The sequence below is a fragment of the Pleuronectes platessa genome, chromosome 5 (assembly GCF_947347685.1).
Source record: "Pleuronectes platessa chromosome 5, fPlePla1.1, whole genome shotgun sequence".
NCBI lineage: Eukaryota > Metazoa > Chordata > Actinopteri > Pleuronectiformes > Pleuronectidae > Pleuronectes > Pleuronectes platessa.
In genome coordinates this window covers 23,067,533-23,080,323 of record NC_070630.1, presented here as the reverse complement: position 1 = coordinate 23,080,323, position 12,791 = coordinate 23,067,533, and the positions used below count along the sequence as shown (strand labels likewise).

General features: G+C 41.2%; 2 protein-coding genes and 1 long non-coding RNA gene across 5 annotated transcripts in view; 2 read left to right on the top strand and 1 right to left on the bottom strand.

Annotated features, from left to right (window-relative positions):
• The window catches only part of acsl3a (acyl-CoA synthetase long chain family member 3a), a 33,393-nt gene extending 25,726 nt beyond the window's left edge, over positions 1-7,667 (top strand). For all 3 annotated transcript variants that reach the window (XM_053423703.1, XM_053423701.1, XM_053423702.1), the window contains exons 9-15: positions 390-529; positions 672-844; positions 1,942-2,016; positions 2,526-2,714; positions 3,076-3,190; positions 5,452-5,609; positions 5,734-7,667. In XM_053423703.1, coding sequence (XP_053279678.1) covers positions 390-529; positions 672-844; positions 1,942-2,016; positions 2,526-2,714; positions 3,076-3,190; positions 5,452-5,609; positions 5,734-5,891 — 1,008 coding nt within the window. In that variant the 3' untranslated portion in view covers positions 5,892-7,667. The remainder of the gene's footprint in view (positions 1-389; positions 530-671; positions 845-1,941; positions 2,017-2,525; positions 2,715-3,075; positions 3,191-5,451; positions 5,610-5,733) is intronic.
• On the bottom strand, positions 7,193-10,991 carry LOC128440861 (uncharacterized). Its single transcript, XR_008338587.1, has 3 exons — positions 10,826-10,991; positions 9,834-10,031; positions 7,193-9,592 (listed from the first exon to the last, which is right to left on the bottom strand). It is a non-coding gene; the product is annotated as an uncharacterized LOC128440861 (long non-coding RNA).
• Positions 10,022-12,327, top strand: kcne4 (potassium voltage-gated channel, Isk-related family, member 4). The gene is made up of 2 exons (XM_053423704.1): positions 10,022-10,076; positions 10,684-12,327. Exon 2 carries the CDS (start codon positions 10,724-10,726, stop codon positions 11,270-11,272), a length of 549 nt encoding a protein of 182 aa, XP_053279679.1. The 5' UTR covers positions 10,022-10,076; positions 10,684-10,723; the 3' UTR covers positions 11,273-12,327.
• Positions 12,328-12,791: the final 464 nt, after the last annotated feature.

Genomic DNA, 12,791 nt, shown 5'->3' with positions numbered 1-12,791 from the left:
AATGCATTGGGGGATGTTACACTGTTATGCAACCCAATGCATGCGCTTCACATTGTGCTAATTTGTTCCTCTGGACTTGTTGTATGGACATGTTGGGCTTGTGATTTTACGATGTGCTTGTTCTGTTCTTTAAACATTCTGTTCTTTATGAACTCTGATCCCTTTAAAATGTTTATATCCGGCACACAAGACATTAAAAAACAATTAATCTCTTCATCCTTCTTTCTCCTCTTATCTCCTCTTGTCTTCCTCTGCATAAGTCTTGCCTTTTTTTTCTTTTTTTTATAGTTTTCTATTATTTATTCATTCTCATCTCGGTACATACGTATCTGTTGACGTGTATCTCTCTCTGTATCTCCCCTCCGTCCCTGTCCCCTTCCCGAGTCCAGGAGATCATGGATCGCATCTATAAAAGTGTGATGACCAAGGTCGAGGAGATGAACTGTATCCAGCGAACACTCTTCACTCTGGCGTACAACTACAAGCTGGAGAAGCTCAGTGAAGGATACAGCACACCTCTATGTGACAAGTAGGTAGAGAGATGATACAGATGCTGAGAGAGCCTTTTGAGAGTTGGTATAGGTCATAGACGTCCTTAAACCAGTAGAAGATCAGTTTTTTTTATTCTTCAAATGCACATATCATCCTCCCTCGTTTATTCATCCATCCAGGTTGGTGTTCAGGAAAGTTCGCTCTCTGCTGGGAGGTCGGACGCGGGTCTTGCTATCAGGAGGAGCGCCGCTCTCCGCAGCCACACAGCGCTTCATGAATGTGTGTTTGTGCTGCCCAGTGGGTCAGGGATACGGCCTGACGGAGACATGCGGCGCTGGAACCATCAGCGAACGTAAGCAGAAAAAAGCAGTACAACTAGCACCAATTAACATCTAGTAATCAAATCAATAGGCAACAATAATCGACAATAACATCCAGATAAAATATCATTAAATTTCACACAGAACTCTGTTCTTTGAGCTGACCTTTTTGTTTCTCGATAATAAAGTGCAAAGGTCAACGTTGTTTTTTTTTTATCTCACTGGGCAACAAATCAATGTGACTGATTTAGTTTATTCTCGAGAATATACTTAAAAACATGCAAGTAGACGAGGCCCAGAGAATGTAAAGTGAGTTTACATGTGCTGGAGTATTGTAATTCAAAAAAGGGCCAATTGTGTTGATGTCCCGTGTTTATGTCCTTGATCAAGATAAAAACAGTGTTTTATGTCTAAGTTGGTCCACCACATTTCAACTATCACTGGATGGATTTTATGAGGCTTTAAGTGGAAAATAATGCTGTTTACACATCCTGTGAGCAGAGATAACAACTGTAAGACATGGAGGAGGGTATTTTACAGTAGGGGGAAATTGAAGGGAGGGAAATAATGAGAATATATATTGGGTGTTGGTTGTAGTAAACAGAGTGGAGAGTAGGTGAAATGTTTTGAAATGAAGGATGCAGTGGTTTGGAAAAATAAACATGGACAACAAGTCGTTGTACAGTGAGGATCCAGTTTTTTTTTTTTAGCCTGTTGTGAAAATGCCCTTGTTATGCAAAATAACACTAAAGAAGGTCACCCTCACAAAATGCAAGTGTTCCTTCAAGTTTCTCTGAAACAGGGCAATCATTTTTTTTATCTCTGGACAGTGTGCATTAAAAACGAGCTCATATATTTTGAACTATGCAGCTGATCCTCTGGCTTTCATAACCGACACATTTGAGAAATCCTCCCAGCGTTTCCCAGGCAGACTAAACCAACAGAGTGGCCCGCCGCTCTCCACTGCAGTCAGATGAGGCAGGAAAACACTGTTTGGTGGATAGTCCTTTGGGATGGGGTTTCCATGGCGAGGGAACAAGTGAGGTCATGTTGCTATGGTAATGGATGTCGTGCCTTGATGCTAGCGTGCTCCCTGATCCTGTGTGGGTGTGTGTGTTGTCTGTTTCAGTGTGGGATTACAGCACTGGGAGAGTGGGCGGGCCGCTGGTTTGCTGTGAGATAAAGCTCAAAGACTGGGTGGAGGGTGAGTGGCACTGGGCCCCTCCCAGCTACACACACACTTCATCACACTCACACACACACACACACACACATACACACAGATAAATATGATTAAATACACACTGTCTAATGGATTCACAGAAAAATATTCAGTCCTTGTTGCTTTTCTGTCTTGTTTGTCATTTTCATGCAAACACTTAACCCATTCATTTCCACATCAGCCAGGTCACTCAGACCATGAGTATTTCAGGAGTTGTCACTGTAGCTTCTTCATGACCTTGTAGGGAAAACAGACCACTTTCCTCTCTACTCCTGCACACCTCCATCTTTGAGATCATAACTCATTTTTATTGCACTCTGTTATATCTGGATGCTTATCAAGCTGAGTTTATTGCTTGCAGAGTAGAAACAGAATTTGGAGTAAACAAGCTGTCATGTTTTTATCTACAAGTCAAGAGAATTGAGTGGTTGTTTTATTGCACTTTTTTGTATTTGCATTGCATCCACCTGACGTTAACCCCGTGCTTTCAGGTGGTTACCATAGTACAGACAAGCCACATCCTCGAGGAGAGATTCTGATCGGTGGACCAAACGTAACCATGGGATACTACAAGAGCGAGGACAAAAACCAGGACTTCTTTGTAGACGAGAGCGGTCAGCGCTGGTTCTGCACAGGAGACATCGGAGAGTTTCACAAAGATGGGTGCCTCAAGATAATAGGTGAGGAATCGAATGGATAAATTGCTAGTTACGTAGTTGTTTGGATTATGAACACATGGTTTGATGGGCGCAGATAATCAATCTGAGAAAACTCATCATGGTGTGCATGCTGCGACATTAAAATCACAAACAACCTCTGTTTCCATCCATCAGCCTGGCAGGAAACCTTTTACTTCCTAGAATCACTCCACACTGCTGTTTTACATCAGTTCAGACACAACACTCAACTCCCCCCCCCCCCCCCCTCCTATTCCCAGGCTTTCTCCCTTCTTTCAAAGATAGACACACATATCCACACTTGTATGTGTGCATTTGTAGATACACGTGTTGTTACAAGTAGGTCTCTCTGTTCTGTTTCCAGATCGTAAAAAAGACTTGGTGAAGCTGCAGGCAGGAGAGTACGTCTCCTTGGGGAAGGTGGAGGCCATGTTAAAGAACTGCCCTCTGGTCGACAACATCTGTGCCTATGCCAACAGGTGTGTCAGTATGAATTATAAATAAATCATAATATTTAATTTAACTTTTATATTATAATCCACATGATGAAATCCAGCTGTATGAAAGTGTTGGACATATTGGGATAACTATGCTGCTCGTGCTCGTTTGTGTTCACCTGGAGGAAAGAAGAAAACCCACTGAAGTAGCTGTAGTGTAGCCTCTTCTCACTATGCACTGATTGTTATAACTGCTCTCAATTTTATTCTTACAGTCAGAACAAATACAACTACAAGTAGTTTGGAAAGAGACACTTGTGACAAACTCGCACAGAATTATCATCCAACTCAACTGCAGCCCTGCTAAGAATATTTTAGCAAGTTGTTGTGCTCATTCATTCATTAGCTTTACTGCACATCCTTTGAGGGTCGCAGGGAGCAAACCCCAGCTGTCATTGGGCGAGAGGCAGGATACACCCTGCACAAGCTCTCAGTCAGTAACAAGGCTGACATACAGAGACACACAACCTCCACCAGCTACTGGCTTTTTCGAGTCGTCAATTAATCTAACCTTAATGTCCCTGGACTGTTGGAAGAAGCAGGCAAAACGTTTTAAATGGTAAATAGCCTGTATTTATATCGCACTTATCTGGTCTTATCAACCAGTCAAAGCGCTTTACAGTACAAGTCATATTCCCCCACACATTCATACAGTACATCTATACATAGCACTATCATCTGCCACTCATACACTGTTAGCACAGCCATCAGAGGGCCACTTGGTGCTCAGTTTCTTTGCCCAAGGACACTTCAGAATTTTTGAATTTACTCACACAACTTTCATCAATCAACAGCCCGTGGCCATTCACAACAAAACCGGGACAAGCTTAGTGCAAAGGCTACTGCTGTAGAATCTGTACTACCAAGTGTCAGATGTTATTTGGGACCATGAATCAGCCTTGAAATGTTTGTCAGAAAATGATTTCATTTGACAGACATCTTGAGCTACAGGGCTGCACGTAGAGCAGAGAGTAACTGACATTGAAACAGTTCCAAACAAAAACTTCAACACAGTCCTTTCCTGTGACAAGAACGAACCATTCCTCATAACAGTAAAGGTTGATTCCCTCCATTATATTTCGCTCCAAAGTCAGGAAAGACAGGCTGCTGTAAATATAAATGTAAATTATGCAGGTTTCAAAACAGAAAAAAAAAGCTTTGCAAATGTTTTTTGGCGGTGAAAATGCATTCAACGTGTTCATTAAAGCCTAAGAGTTAAGTTCAAAACTTCTACAGTCACTGTCCAGCTAACTGTTTTCTAATACAGTACCTATATCAACTTGGTTTTCCTCTGTCCTCTAATGGCCCAAAAATCATCAGCCATTATCTTTATCACTTTAAATATCCTGTCTATTATTTCAAGTATAAAATCTTTGCCTTTGGGACAAAGCCTACAGATTTAACCGTGAATTATCAGAATCAGCAGCCGTGCAGAAATATCTATTAAGTGACTACCACCAGAAGCATGTTCCCCATGTGGATAGTCGTAATATATCAGTTGTGATAAAACATTTTTAATGTGCAGAGCTTTCACACCAACACAATCGATGAAGGGGGCGATATTTTTTAGCGGCAGCTTAATCTCTGGACGAATCATGCTTGGACCAATGGCTGCACTTTTACAGACTGGGCACAGTCAGTTACGTCGAAGTGTCCTGCTACTGAGCACCGTTCACCTGTTTATTCAAAATTGCTTTATATTGTGTCCAATGGGACCACTGCATTTCTGTTGGCTCCCAGCATCTGCCAAGTTGAGGTAGATTGAGAAAGGTGAATACATACTTTACATGATCACAGACAGAGATACCGTGCATGATAGTAAGATGTTAACATTATAACTGGTTTTCAAGCTGATGCTGCCCTCTACCCTACTTGGTACCTCAGTAAGCAGTTCACACTGGAAACCAAAGGTGCTTGAACTTTCTGACTCAGAATCTCAACATATTTGTTCAGCCTGAGATGTTTATTTGGTTCAGTGTCATAGTGCAACATATTGTTTAAAAAAAAATGTAGAGGTTGTGAGTTGTTCTCACTGTTCAGGCATGTGTTTGCTTTCCTTTATAAGGGTGAGTGTCTCACTTGGTGAAGCGTTGACGGTTGCTTCTCTGTATTGCATGTACTGTATTTGCACGTGTTTGTGCTCCATCACCAAATTAGGCTTGACTTTGACTTGCTGGAGACCATTGTGTCTTTATAAAGACTGTGTTTGACATCTCGTCCCCTCTCCCCTTCCCGCTCTGCAGTGATGAGACATATGTGATTGGCTTTGTGGTGCCCAATCAGAAGCACTTTCTGGCTCTGGCTGACCAGTATGGTATCCGAGGATCTCGAGAGGAGCTGTGCAACAGCAAGGCCATGGAGGAGCTGGTCCTCAAGGTCATCACTGAGGCTGCTCTCACTGGTAAGAAGGGCTCAAAGACTTGATCAGAGGTTGAGATGCAAGCTATAACTACAACTTGAAGTTCTTAGAACTGTCCGACATTTCATCTCCATTTGTGCTGATGTTCCATTTTCTCCTGTTGCAGCCCAGCTCGAGCGCTTTGAGATTCCTCGCAAGATCTGTCTGAGTCCAGAGCCTTGGACTCCTGAGACTGGATTAGTAACTGACGCATTCAAACTCAAACGCAAGGAGCTGAAAACCCACTACCAGGATGACATTGAGAGAATGTACGGTGGGAAATGATGGCAATGATAGGCACGTCGTTGTTGATTCTCAAAGCACAGACCAACACTTGACTGAGAAAAACTTCCACTGCTCTCTCACTTCCCCCCTCTGCTCCCTATTCCACCAGTAAAAGAGCCACAGTGACCTTAAACCGTGCTAAATCTTAATATTATTTAGATCTAAAGAAAGAAGGATAAGGATATGACGTTGCAGTTTCCCCCTTTACTGTGCACTTATTTGAATTTGCAACTTAAAAGCAGGCTGAAAAATAAAAAGAATCCCTGTCCGCTGCTGCTTTCCCCCTTTTTTTCATCCAGGTGTGTGACCTCTGTGTGGAGATCTTATTGTTCCAGATGTGAGTTATGAAACAGATCATGTGTGAGCTGATGTCGTCTGTTGAACTCCTTCTCGAGAGCCGCAGCAGAAGCTCCGGTCGGTCAGACGGGACTGTTACGTTGTAACTTTGTGCTCGTCCATGACACTCGATTAGTCTCAAAATGTTTCCTTTTTATCATAAACCTTCTCCACTCTTTCTTTTAGTCTTTCCTGCAGGTTAGGAGACGGTTAACTCTTGATTCTTATTATTTTTGTTCATTTTTTTTAAAAACACGTTTTGTTTTCTGTTGTTTATTTTGTCTGCCACCCGCCGTCAGACTTTGACTCCCACACTCGTGGGACGTCTCTAACATCAGCACATCTTGATACCAAAAGCACAAAAGTCATTTGAGTGCAAATGAGAGCAGGCTGGTAAGACACTGCAGTTTTTATTTTTCATTATTAACAATGTAGCTGTTGCTCCTTTTTGAGGAAAATTAAAAAATTGCACCTTATAGGCTGATTTTTTTTAAAAGAAACAAAGAAGTTGTTTAGTCTACGGAGTTTTCCTACAATGAAGGTATACTTTTCTATGAGGTGCACAGGTTTGTGTGCATAGGAATACACAGTTGAAATGATTGTGTAAACATTGTCATCTTTGATAAATCATAGTGCAATATGAAAATGTATCATCTCTGTCCCAAGTGAGGCAGTTGATTACAGATACGGTGTGAAAACGTTCTCAGTGAACATGGGGGCATCAGCTGGGAAATTATCACACTTTTACATGTCTGTGTGTAATGCTAACATTTGTTTTGCAAAACTGTCATCAGCGGTTTAAACCTTTGTTAGCTATATAAAGGTCCAGTGTGTAGAATTTAGTGAGATCTAGTGGTGGAGTTGCATGTTGCAGCTGAATACCCCTCAGCTCACCCTCCCCTTCCAAACACGAAGGAGAACCTGTGGCAGCCCACAGGTGTTACGTTTGTCCATTTTTGGACTACTGTTAAATACACAGGGCCCATTCAAGGGGTAAAGAAAACAATACTACAATTTAGGTGAACACACGCTAGTGAGAACCTCACTAGGATTTATTTATATTCAAATCTTACATACTGGACCTTTAGTGATCTGCATTTGTATGACAGTGTGACTGCTTAAGTCGATACACAGCACAAACATGGCTCCAGCATCCCTCATAATATATTGTGCTTTTCTAATTCCTTACTGACTTTTAATTTGAAGTTTTTCTTTAACTGTGCATATGCTACATGTGTAGTATATTGAGCAGCGATCAGCAGTGGAAACACAAGTCCCTCCTTTATTTTAACTTCATGACCTTGGACCATTTTGAAGTTTCACCCGCTCTCTGTATTGAGAACCTGCCTTGTAACATAAGTGCATCCAACTATTTATTTGTAATTTTGCTTTTGTAAAATACTCAAATGAAGTAAATAAAGATTGTGTTTGGTCTACAAACAGGAGTGTTTCATTGTTTTATATTTCTGCCACAGTCACTGAGTCAAATGAGTGAAAAACAAAGTGGTGATCACATTTAGTATGTGAAGGCAGACAGATGATGACATTCATTCATGCCTGATCACACACTTAAGAGTGAAGTCCGCCCTCACTGATTCAATAACAATGACCTAATTCAAAATAACCACTGATGCTCACCACTCATTACAGTTTTGAGGGGTGAATAATACTCGTCCCCGGCTGCCTGGTGGAAAGGGTGCAGTTCAGTCAGGCTATTGAATTAAATCAGTCATTTAGAGATGATATTATACCAGTGCTATTCATATGGTGAAAAAATAAACACTTTAATTGAATCAATATAAAATTATTTAATGTAAAGCAATAAGACACTGAATCCCCACTACATCTTCTGTATAAGAATGTAGTGGTTTACTGGTTCCTCCTAATCACACCAGACCATCACAACATTAATAAAGTCCCACGGCTCCAGTGATGTAAACACGACACCCAGGCCGACGTTCTAATTTTCACCTCTTCTCCGCACGGTGACGTCTTTTAGAAAACACAAACACTGAGAACCCTTCTTGGTGTCAGCTGCTCACCACGGTGCTGTTAAACCAGAGCCACCACGGCTACATCTTATCTTTATACAATCCATAGGTTACACACTGCATGGCTATGCTAACTACCTGCTAGCTGCCATACACGCTCACTAAGAGTGTGAAGCATCACTGTTTTAAAATCCTTTGTTTCCATAATCTGCGATTTAACGCATCGTTTTGCTGTGGTGGAAAATAAGTAAAAAACGGTAACTAGCCGATGAACATAATGGAGCATTTGATAGTTAGAGAAAGATCTATCGCCAAAAGTTGGTGGAGACCGAAAATGGAGCTAAAAGAGATGAAATATTTGACTATCACCCCCTGGCCAGAAACATGACTCTAAATGAAGGTGTTATTTGTTATTTGGCTTTTATTCTCTGCCACCGTTACGGGGCTCCATATCACAATATATAATCACAATATAAACAATTAACAATAAATTCAAAAATTATTTGTTGTGTTGATTTGACATGAATTTAGAAATCTAAATCCCCCCCAATGAATTACAAATCTTGTGAGAGTAAATTTCATAATAAACACAAACGATTGTTAATAACAGAAGGATAATGTTGCTTCAAGGCTGCTATATGTGTTAGCATCTGTTTGCTGTTCACCCTGCCGACTGGTCTGATTCCAATGCGAGTGAAAAATCAGTTAATGCCGGTTCGAGTACTTGAAATACTCGTTTAACATTATATATTCAGCTTGACTACATTTCAGAGGGAGATATTGTAACTTTAAACTCCACTATACTTGCAGAGCCTGTTTGGCAGTGGCTGGAGCCACTTGTCATGTCTGAGTTGTTATCATAAAAATTATCCTCGCATCTTTATCACACAAATTACACAACAAAAGATTGCAGAAAAACACCCATCAGTCACTATAATACCACTCTACCCTGAACTATCAAAATGAACATAAATTAATACATAAATCAAGCAGCCCCAACAGTAAAATGCTGCCAACACATTGAGACTAATTTAGTATAAAATCATTTCAGTAACAAGGGAACAAGTACTTTTACTTTATACTTTTGCATTATGCATGAATACATTCACTTATGTGTGCATTGTTGTGTTGGCACTATCCTTCTCTAAAGGCTCTGGTTGCTTCTGCAGACCTACAGTAAATGGTCAGAATATTTACTGGTACAGATGCAGTTTTCCTCTTGGAATTAAGGTATACCTGCCTCTCTCTCTGCATCACATTGGTGTTGTTTGCAGTGGTTGTCAGAAAATAAATCATTTTCTTCTTGATTGTAGTCTGTCCATCATGATTTGATTCATATGGTCTTAGGTTCATTTGCAAGCAAATTGAAAAATCCTGTGTGATGAGATGAGGAGAGAAGATTTTAAATGACATGCAGTGGCTTGACGGAGAATAGGGAGACTGGTCCTATGTGTGCACAAGCATCCTAAAACATTTTTAATTCCTTTTTAGGATCAGATTCTAAATAGTTGTTCTTTGTCAAATGTATTTTTCCATTGCATCCCACAAAAACTTTTTCTGTTGGACTCTAGATATGGTGTAATACTTCTTTAAAAAGTTAGTATGTTAAACAAACCTATGTATTTAGTTGTTTGTATTAAGAATCCCCCAGAGGTGTCAGTGATGTTTCTTTATATGATGAGTTCCTTCGGGGCTTCCACAGCTACAGGACTCATCTTACGATCAGTCCCCGTCACGTGACTCGTGATGACCATCCAGGCTCTCTGTATAAATAACTTGATCCATTTGTTAGTGCTGCCAAACTCCAGAAGAGCTGCAAGAAGAAAGAAGCTGAACCAGAGACTTGCTCCTCGCTTTGGTGAGTTGACACATCACAACATTACTGTTGTTTATAGACTATTGGATTTAGTTTGTATAGACTCATGTGTTTTGGGTAAACTTTTAGTAACTTTTTTAGACTACTGGGAAGTTTTACACTTTAAGTACATTAACAAAAAATTACGACATAAGATAGTAAATAGTATATATAATATAATCGTATATGTGAAAATACGAAGTTCTTTATTTGAGTATTTTTTTTTTCTAACTTTATTCTCTCCTTCCTAAATTTCATTTTAAAATTATAAACAGTTCCTTAACTGTGTGTGTTAGCACGTGTGTGTGTTTGTGTGCATATGTGTGTGTGGAATACAATATTTTTTGTCATTTTGCCGTCAGTGGATAAATGTCATCATCATCTAAAAATGAAGGTTGAAAAATCTTCAACATGTGATGTCACAGCTGTAGATGTATAGTGACTGTAAACGTGTGTTTTTATGATATTTCAGCACTTTGTAAATAACGAATAACACAACAAAAAAAAACTAACCCTAACCCAAAATTTGGAATAATGTCCTTGTGCGTAAAGCGTGCGTAAAAGTGAACCAAGGTCCTCATTCTAATGGATTTGCCTCTATATCTTTCAGCGCAACTTTAAAACCATCCACGAAGTTTGCACCTAACAAAATGGAGCATCTGGAAAACTCCACAGCGTCCCAGAAACACCTCGTCCCGCAGACGCAGAGCAGCGCCATCTCCCAGGCGGACAAGAGCGGCGGGAACGCGTACCTGTACATCCTGATCGTCATGTGTTTCTACGGGGTCTTCCTCTGCGGCATCATGCTCGGGTACTTCCGCTCCAAGCGGCGCGAGAAGAGGAGGATCAACATCTTCACGCGCCTCGTGCACGAGGAGGAGCAGCGGGAGTGGGGCGCGCTGCCGAAGAAGCACAGCCTCACCTTCCCCGTCCCCGCCGCGGCGGGACTGCGCTCCATGAACGTGTCCCTGCCCTTCTATGGTAACCACGGCAACCACTTCGGACACCTGCACTGCGAGGACGCGCCGCCCTCTCCGCTGGCGTGCACGGAGCAGAGTAGCGTCAGCTCCCTGTGCTCCTCCGCGGACACGCGCCTCGCCATAGAGGAGGAGTCGGACAGCGGCACAGTGGAGGCACCAGATGAGAAAACCAAGGGAGGCTCGGGCAAAAGAGGGGACGACTCAGGCTCAACTCCTTGAGAGACGGTGCGTGGTCCATCCAAAGAAGAGGAGAAACATGAGCTGGAGAGAGGATCAGGAGGCTGTGAAGCGTCTCTGCCCAATACAACCCAACCAGAAATCATCTATTCTGCAATTAAACTCTGATCAATAACATCATGATCTGATCTCAGGCCTGGATAAAGTCACAGATTTAAGTGTTTTAAATCTTAAACCCAGGCCACATGGTCACAGTGGAACCTTTTCTATCTTACTTCTACTGTCCTCATTTTACACATCAGCAAGATAAAAACAATAACAACTACACTGGTCTTTTTTAAATGCTTTATGTTGGGATAATGTAAAACAATACATAGTGAAAGTAATAATTCACTTCAGTCGGTACTCTATTTATCCCTGCATGGGCGGTCGTGTGCAGCAGCTCAGGTCATCACACATGTTAAAAAGGTGAGGAGAAAAAAATCTAAATGCTTCATAACAAAGTCAAAACAGTCAAATGACGTGTGCTACAAAACGACATCATTAGAAGTCTACAATAATAAGAGGGCTAAATATGAATCTAATAGAGAAACTTTACACAAGAATAAATTATCTTTTAGAATAAACCTTAACTATATCCGGTCATATCAAACATGTTATTACTGCACAATAAGACTATGCTTCATTTTGGTGGGGACCCCTCCCTGCTGGAGCCCCTCCAACCCCCCCGACGCCACACTGAGGAGAAGCACCTCACTGGTTTGGTCGGATGACTCACCCTGCAGGGGACTGAGTGGGAGACTGTTGCTTTTTTGTTTTTTTGGGCTGTTTGGGCTGAACTTGACTCGCTCTCGCCGACGTGGTCTCGAGTATCGAAATGTACCTGGAACCCACTTGAAAGATTGAACTAAAGTGTTTGTTTGTTGTGGCTCCATAACGAAGAAGGAGTTCCTACACAGTCGATGATGTAGATTTACTTGACGGAAGAAATGCACTGTACATATGGTTTGTTTTTGTCACTCTGTATGGTTTAACTTAAGATGGAATATTTGTAGTGTTTTCAGATATAAAAAAAAGATGCTTTTGAATTGAGACAAGCTGAAGTTTCTCTATTTTTTTTGCTGTACTATGATAAACCACCTTTGGGGGGCAGTGTTGTAGTGGTTACAGGCTCTGCTTCTTCGACACGAGGAAGATGAAAAGAGATGAAATCGGTAAGTCTATTATCATCATGTTGCTTTTAGACATAGGCAACATTAAATTAATGGAAGATTATAACTAGAGCAGTGCCACTAATGTAGCATAGCTCCTCTTTTGTGTGCATATCCTCGGCTAAACCTTGGGGTCTCTAACTCATTTTTTCTTGCAGACAGCAGGCTATGTCCCCGTTTCCGTATAATGTTTAAAACTTGAAACACCTAAACTTTTGGTCACGAATCAGTTTTTTATCCCTTACCAGTAATGTGTTTTTTGGTGTATAGATCATAGACTTTATTTCAAGACTCAGACCCAACACAACACATGATCACGTTCGTATTTGACATAGCAGACAACAGCAATG

Excerpts from the sequence above, each read along its gene's own strand:
- kcne4 (XM_053423704.1), top strand. The coding sequence starts at position 10,724 with ATGGAGCATCTGGAAAACTCCACAGCGTCCCAGAAACACCTCGTCCCG.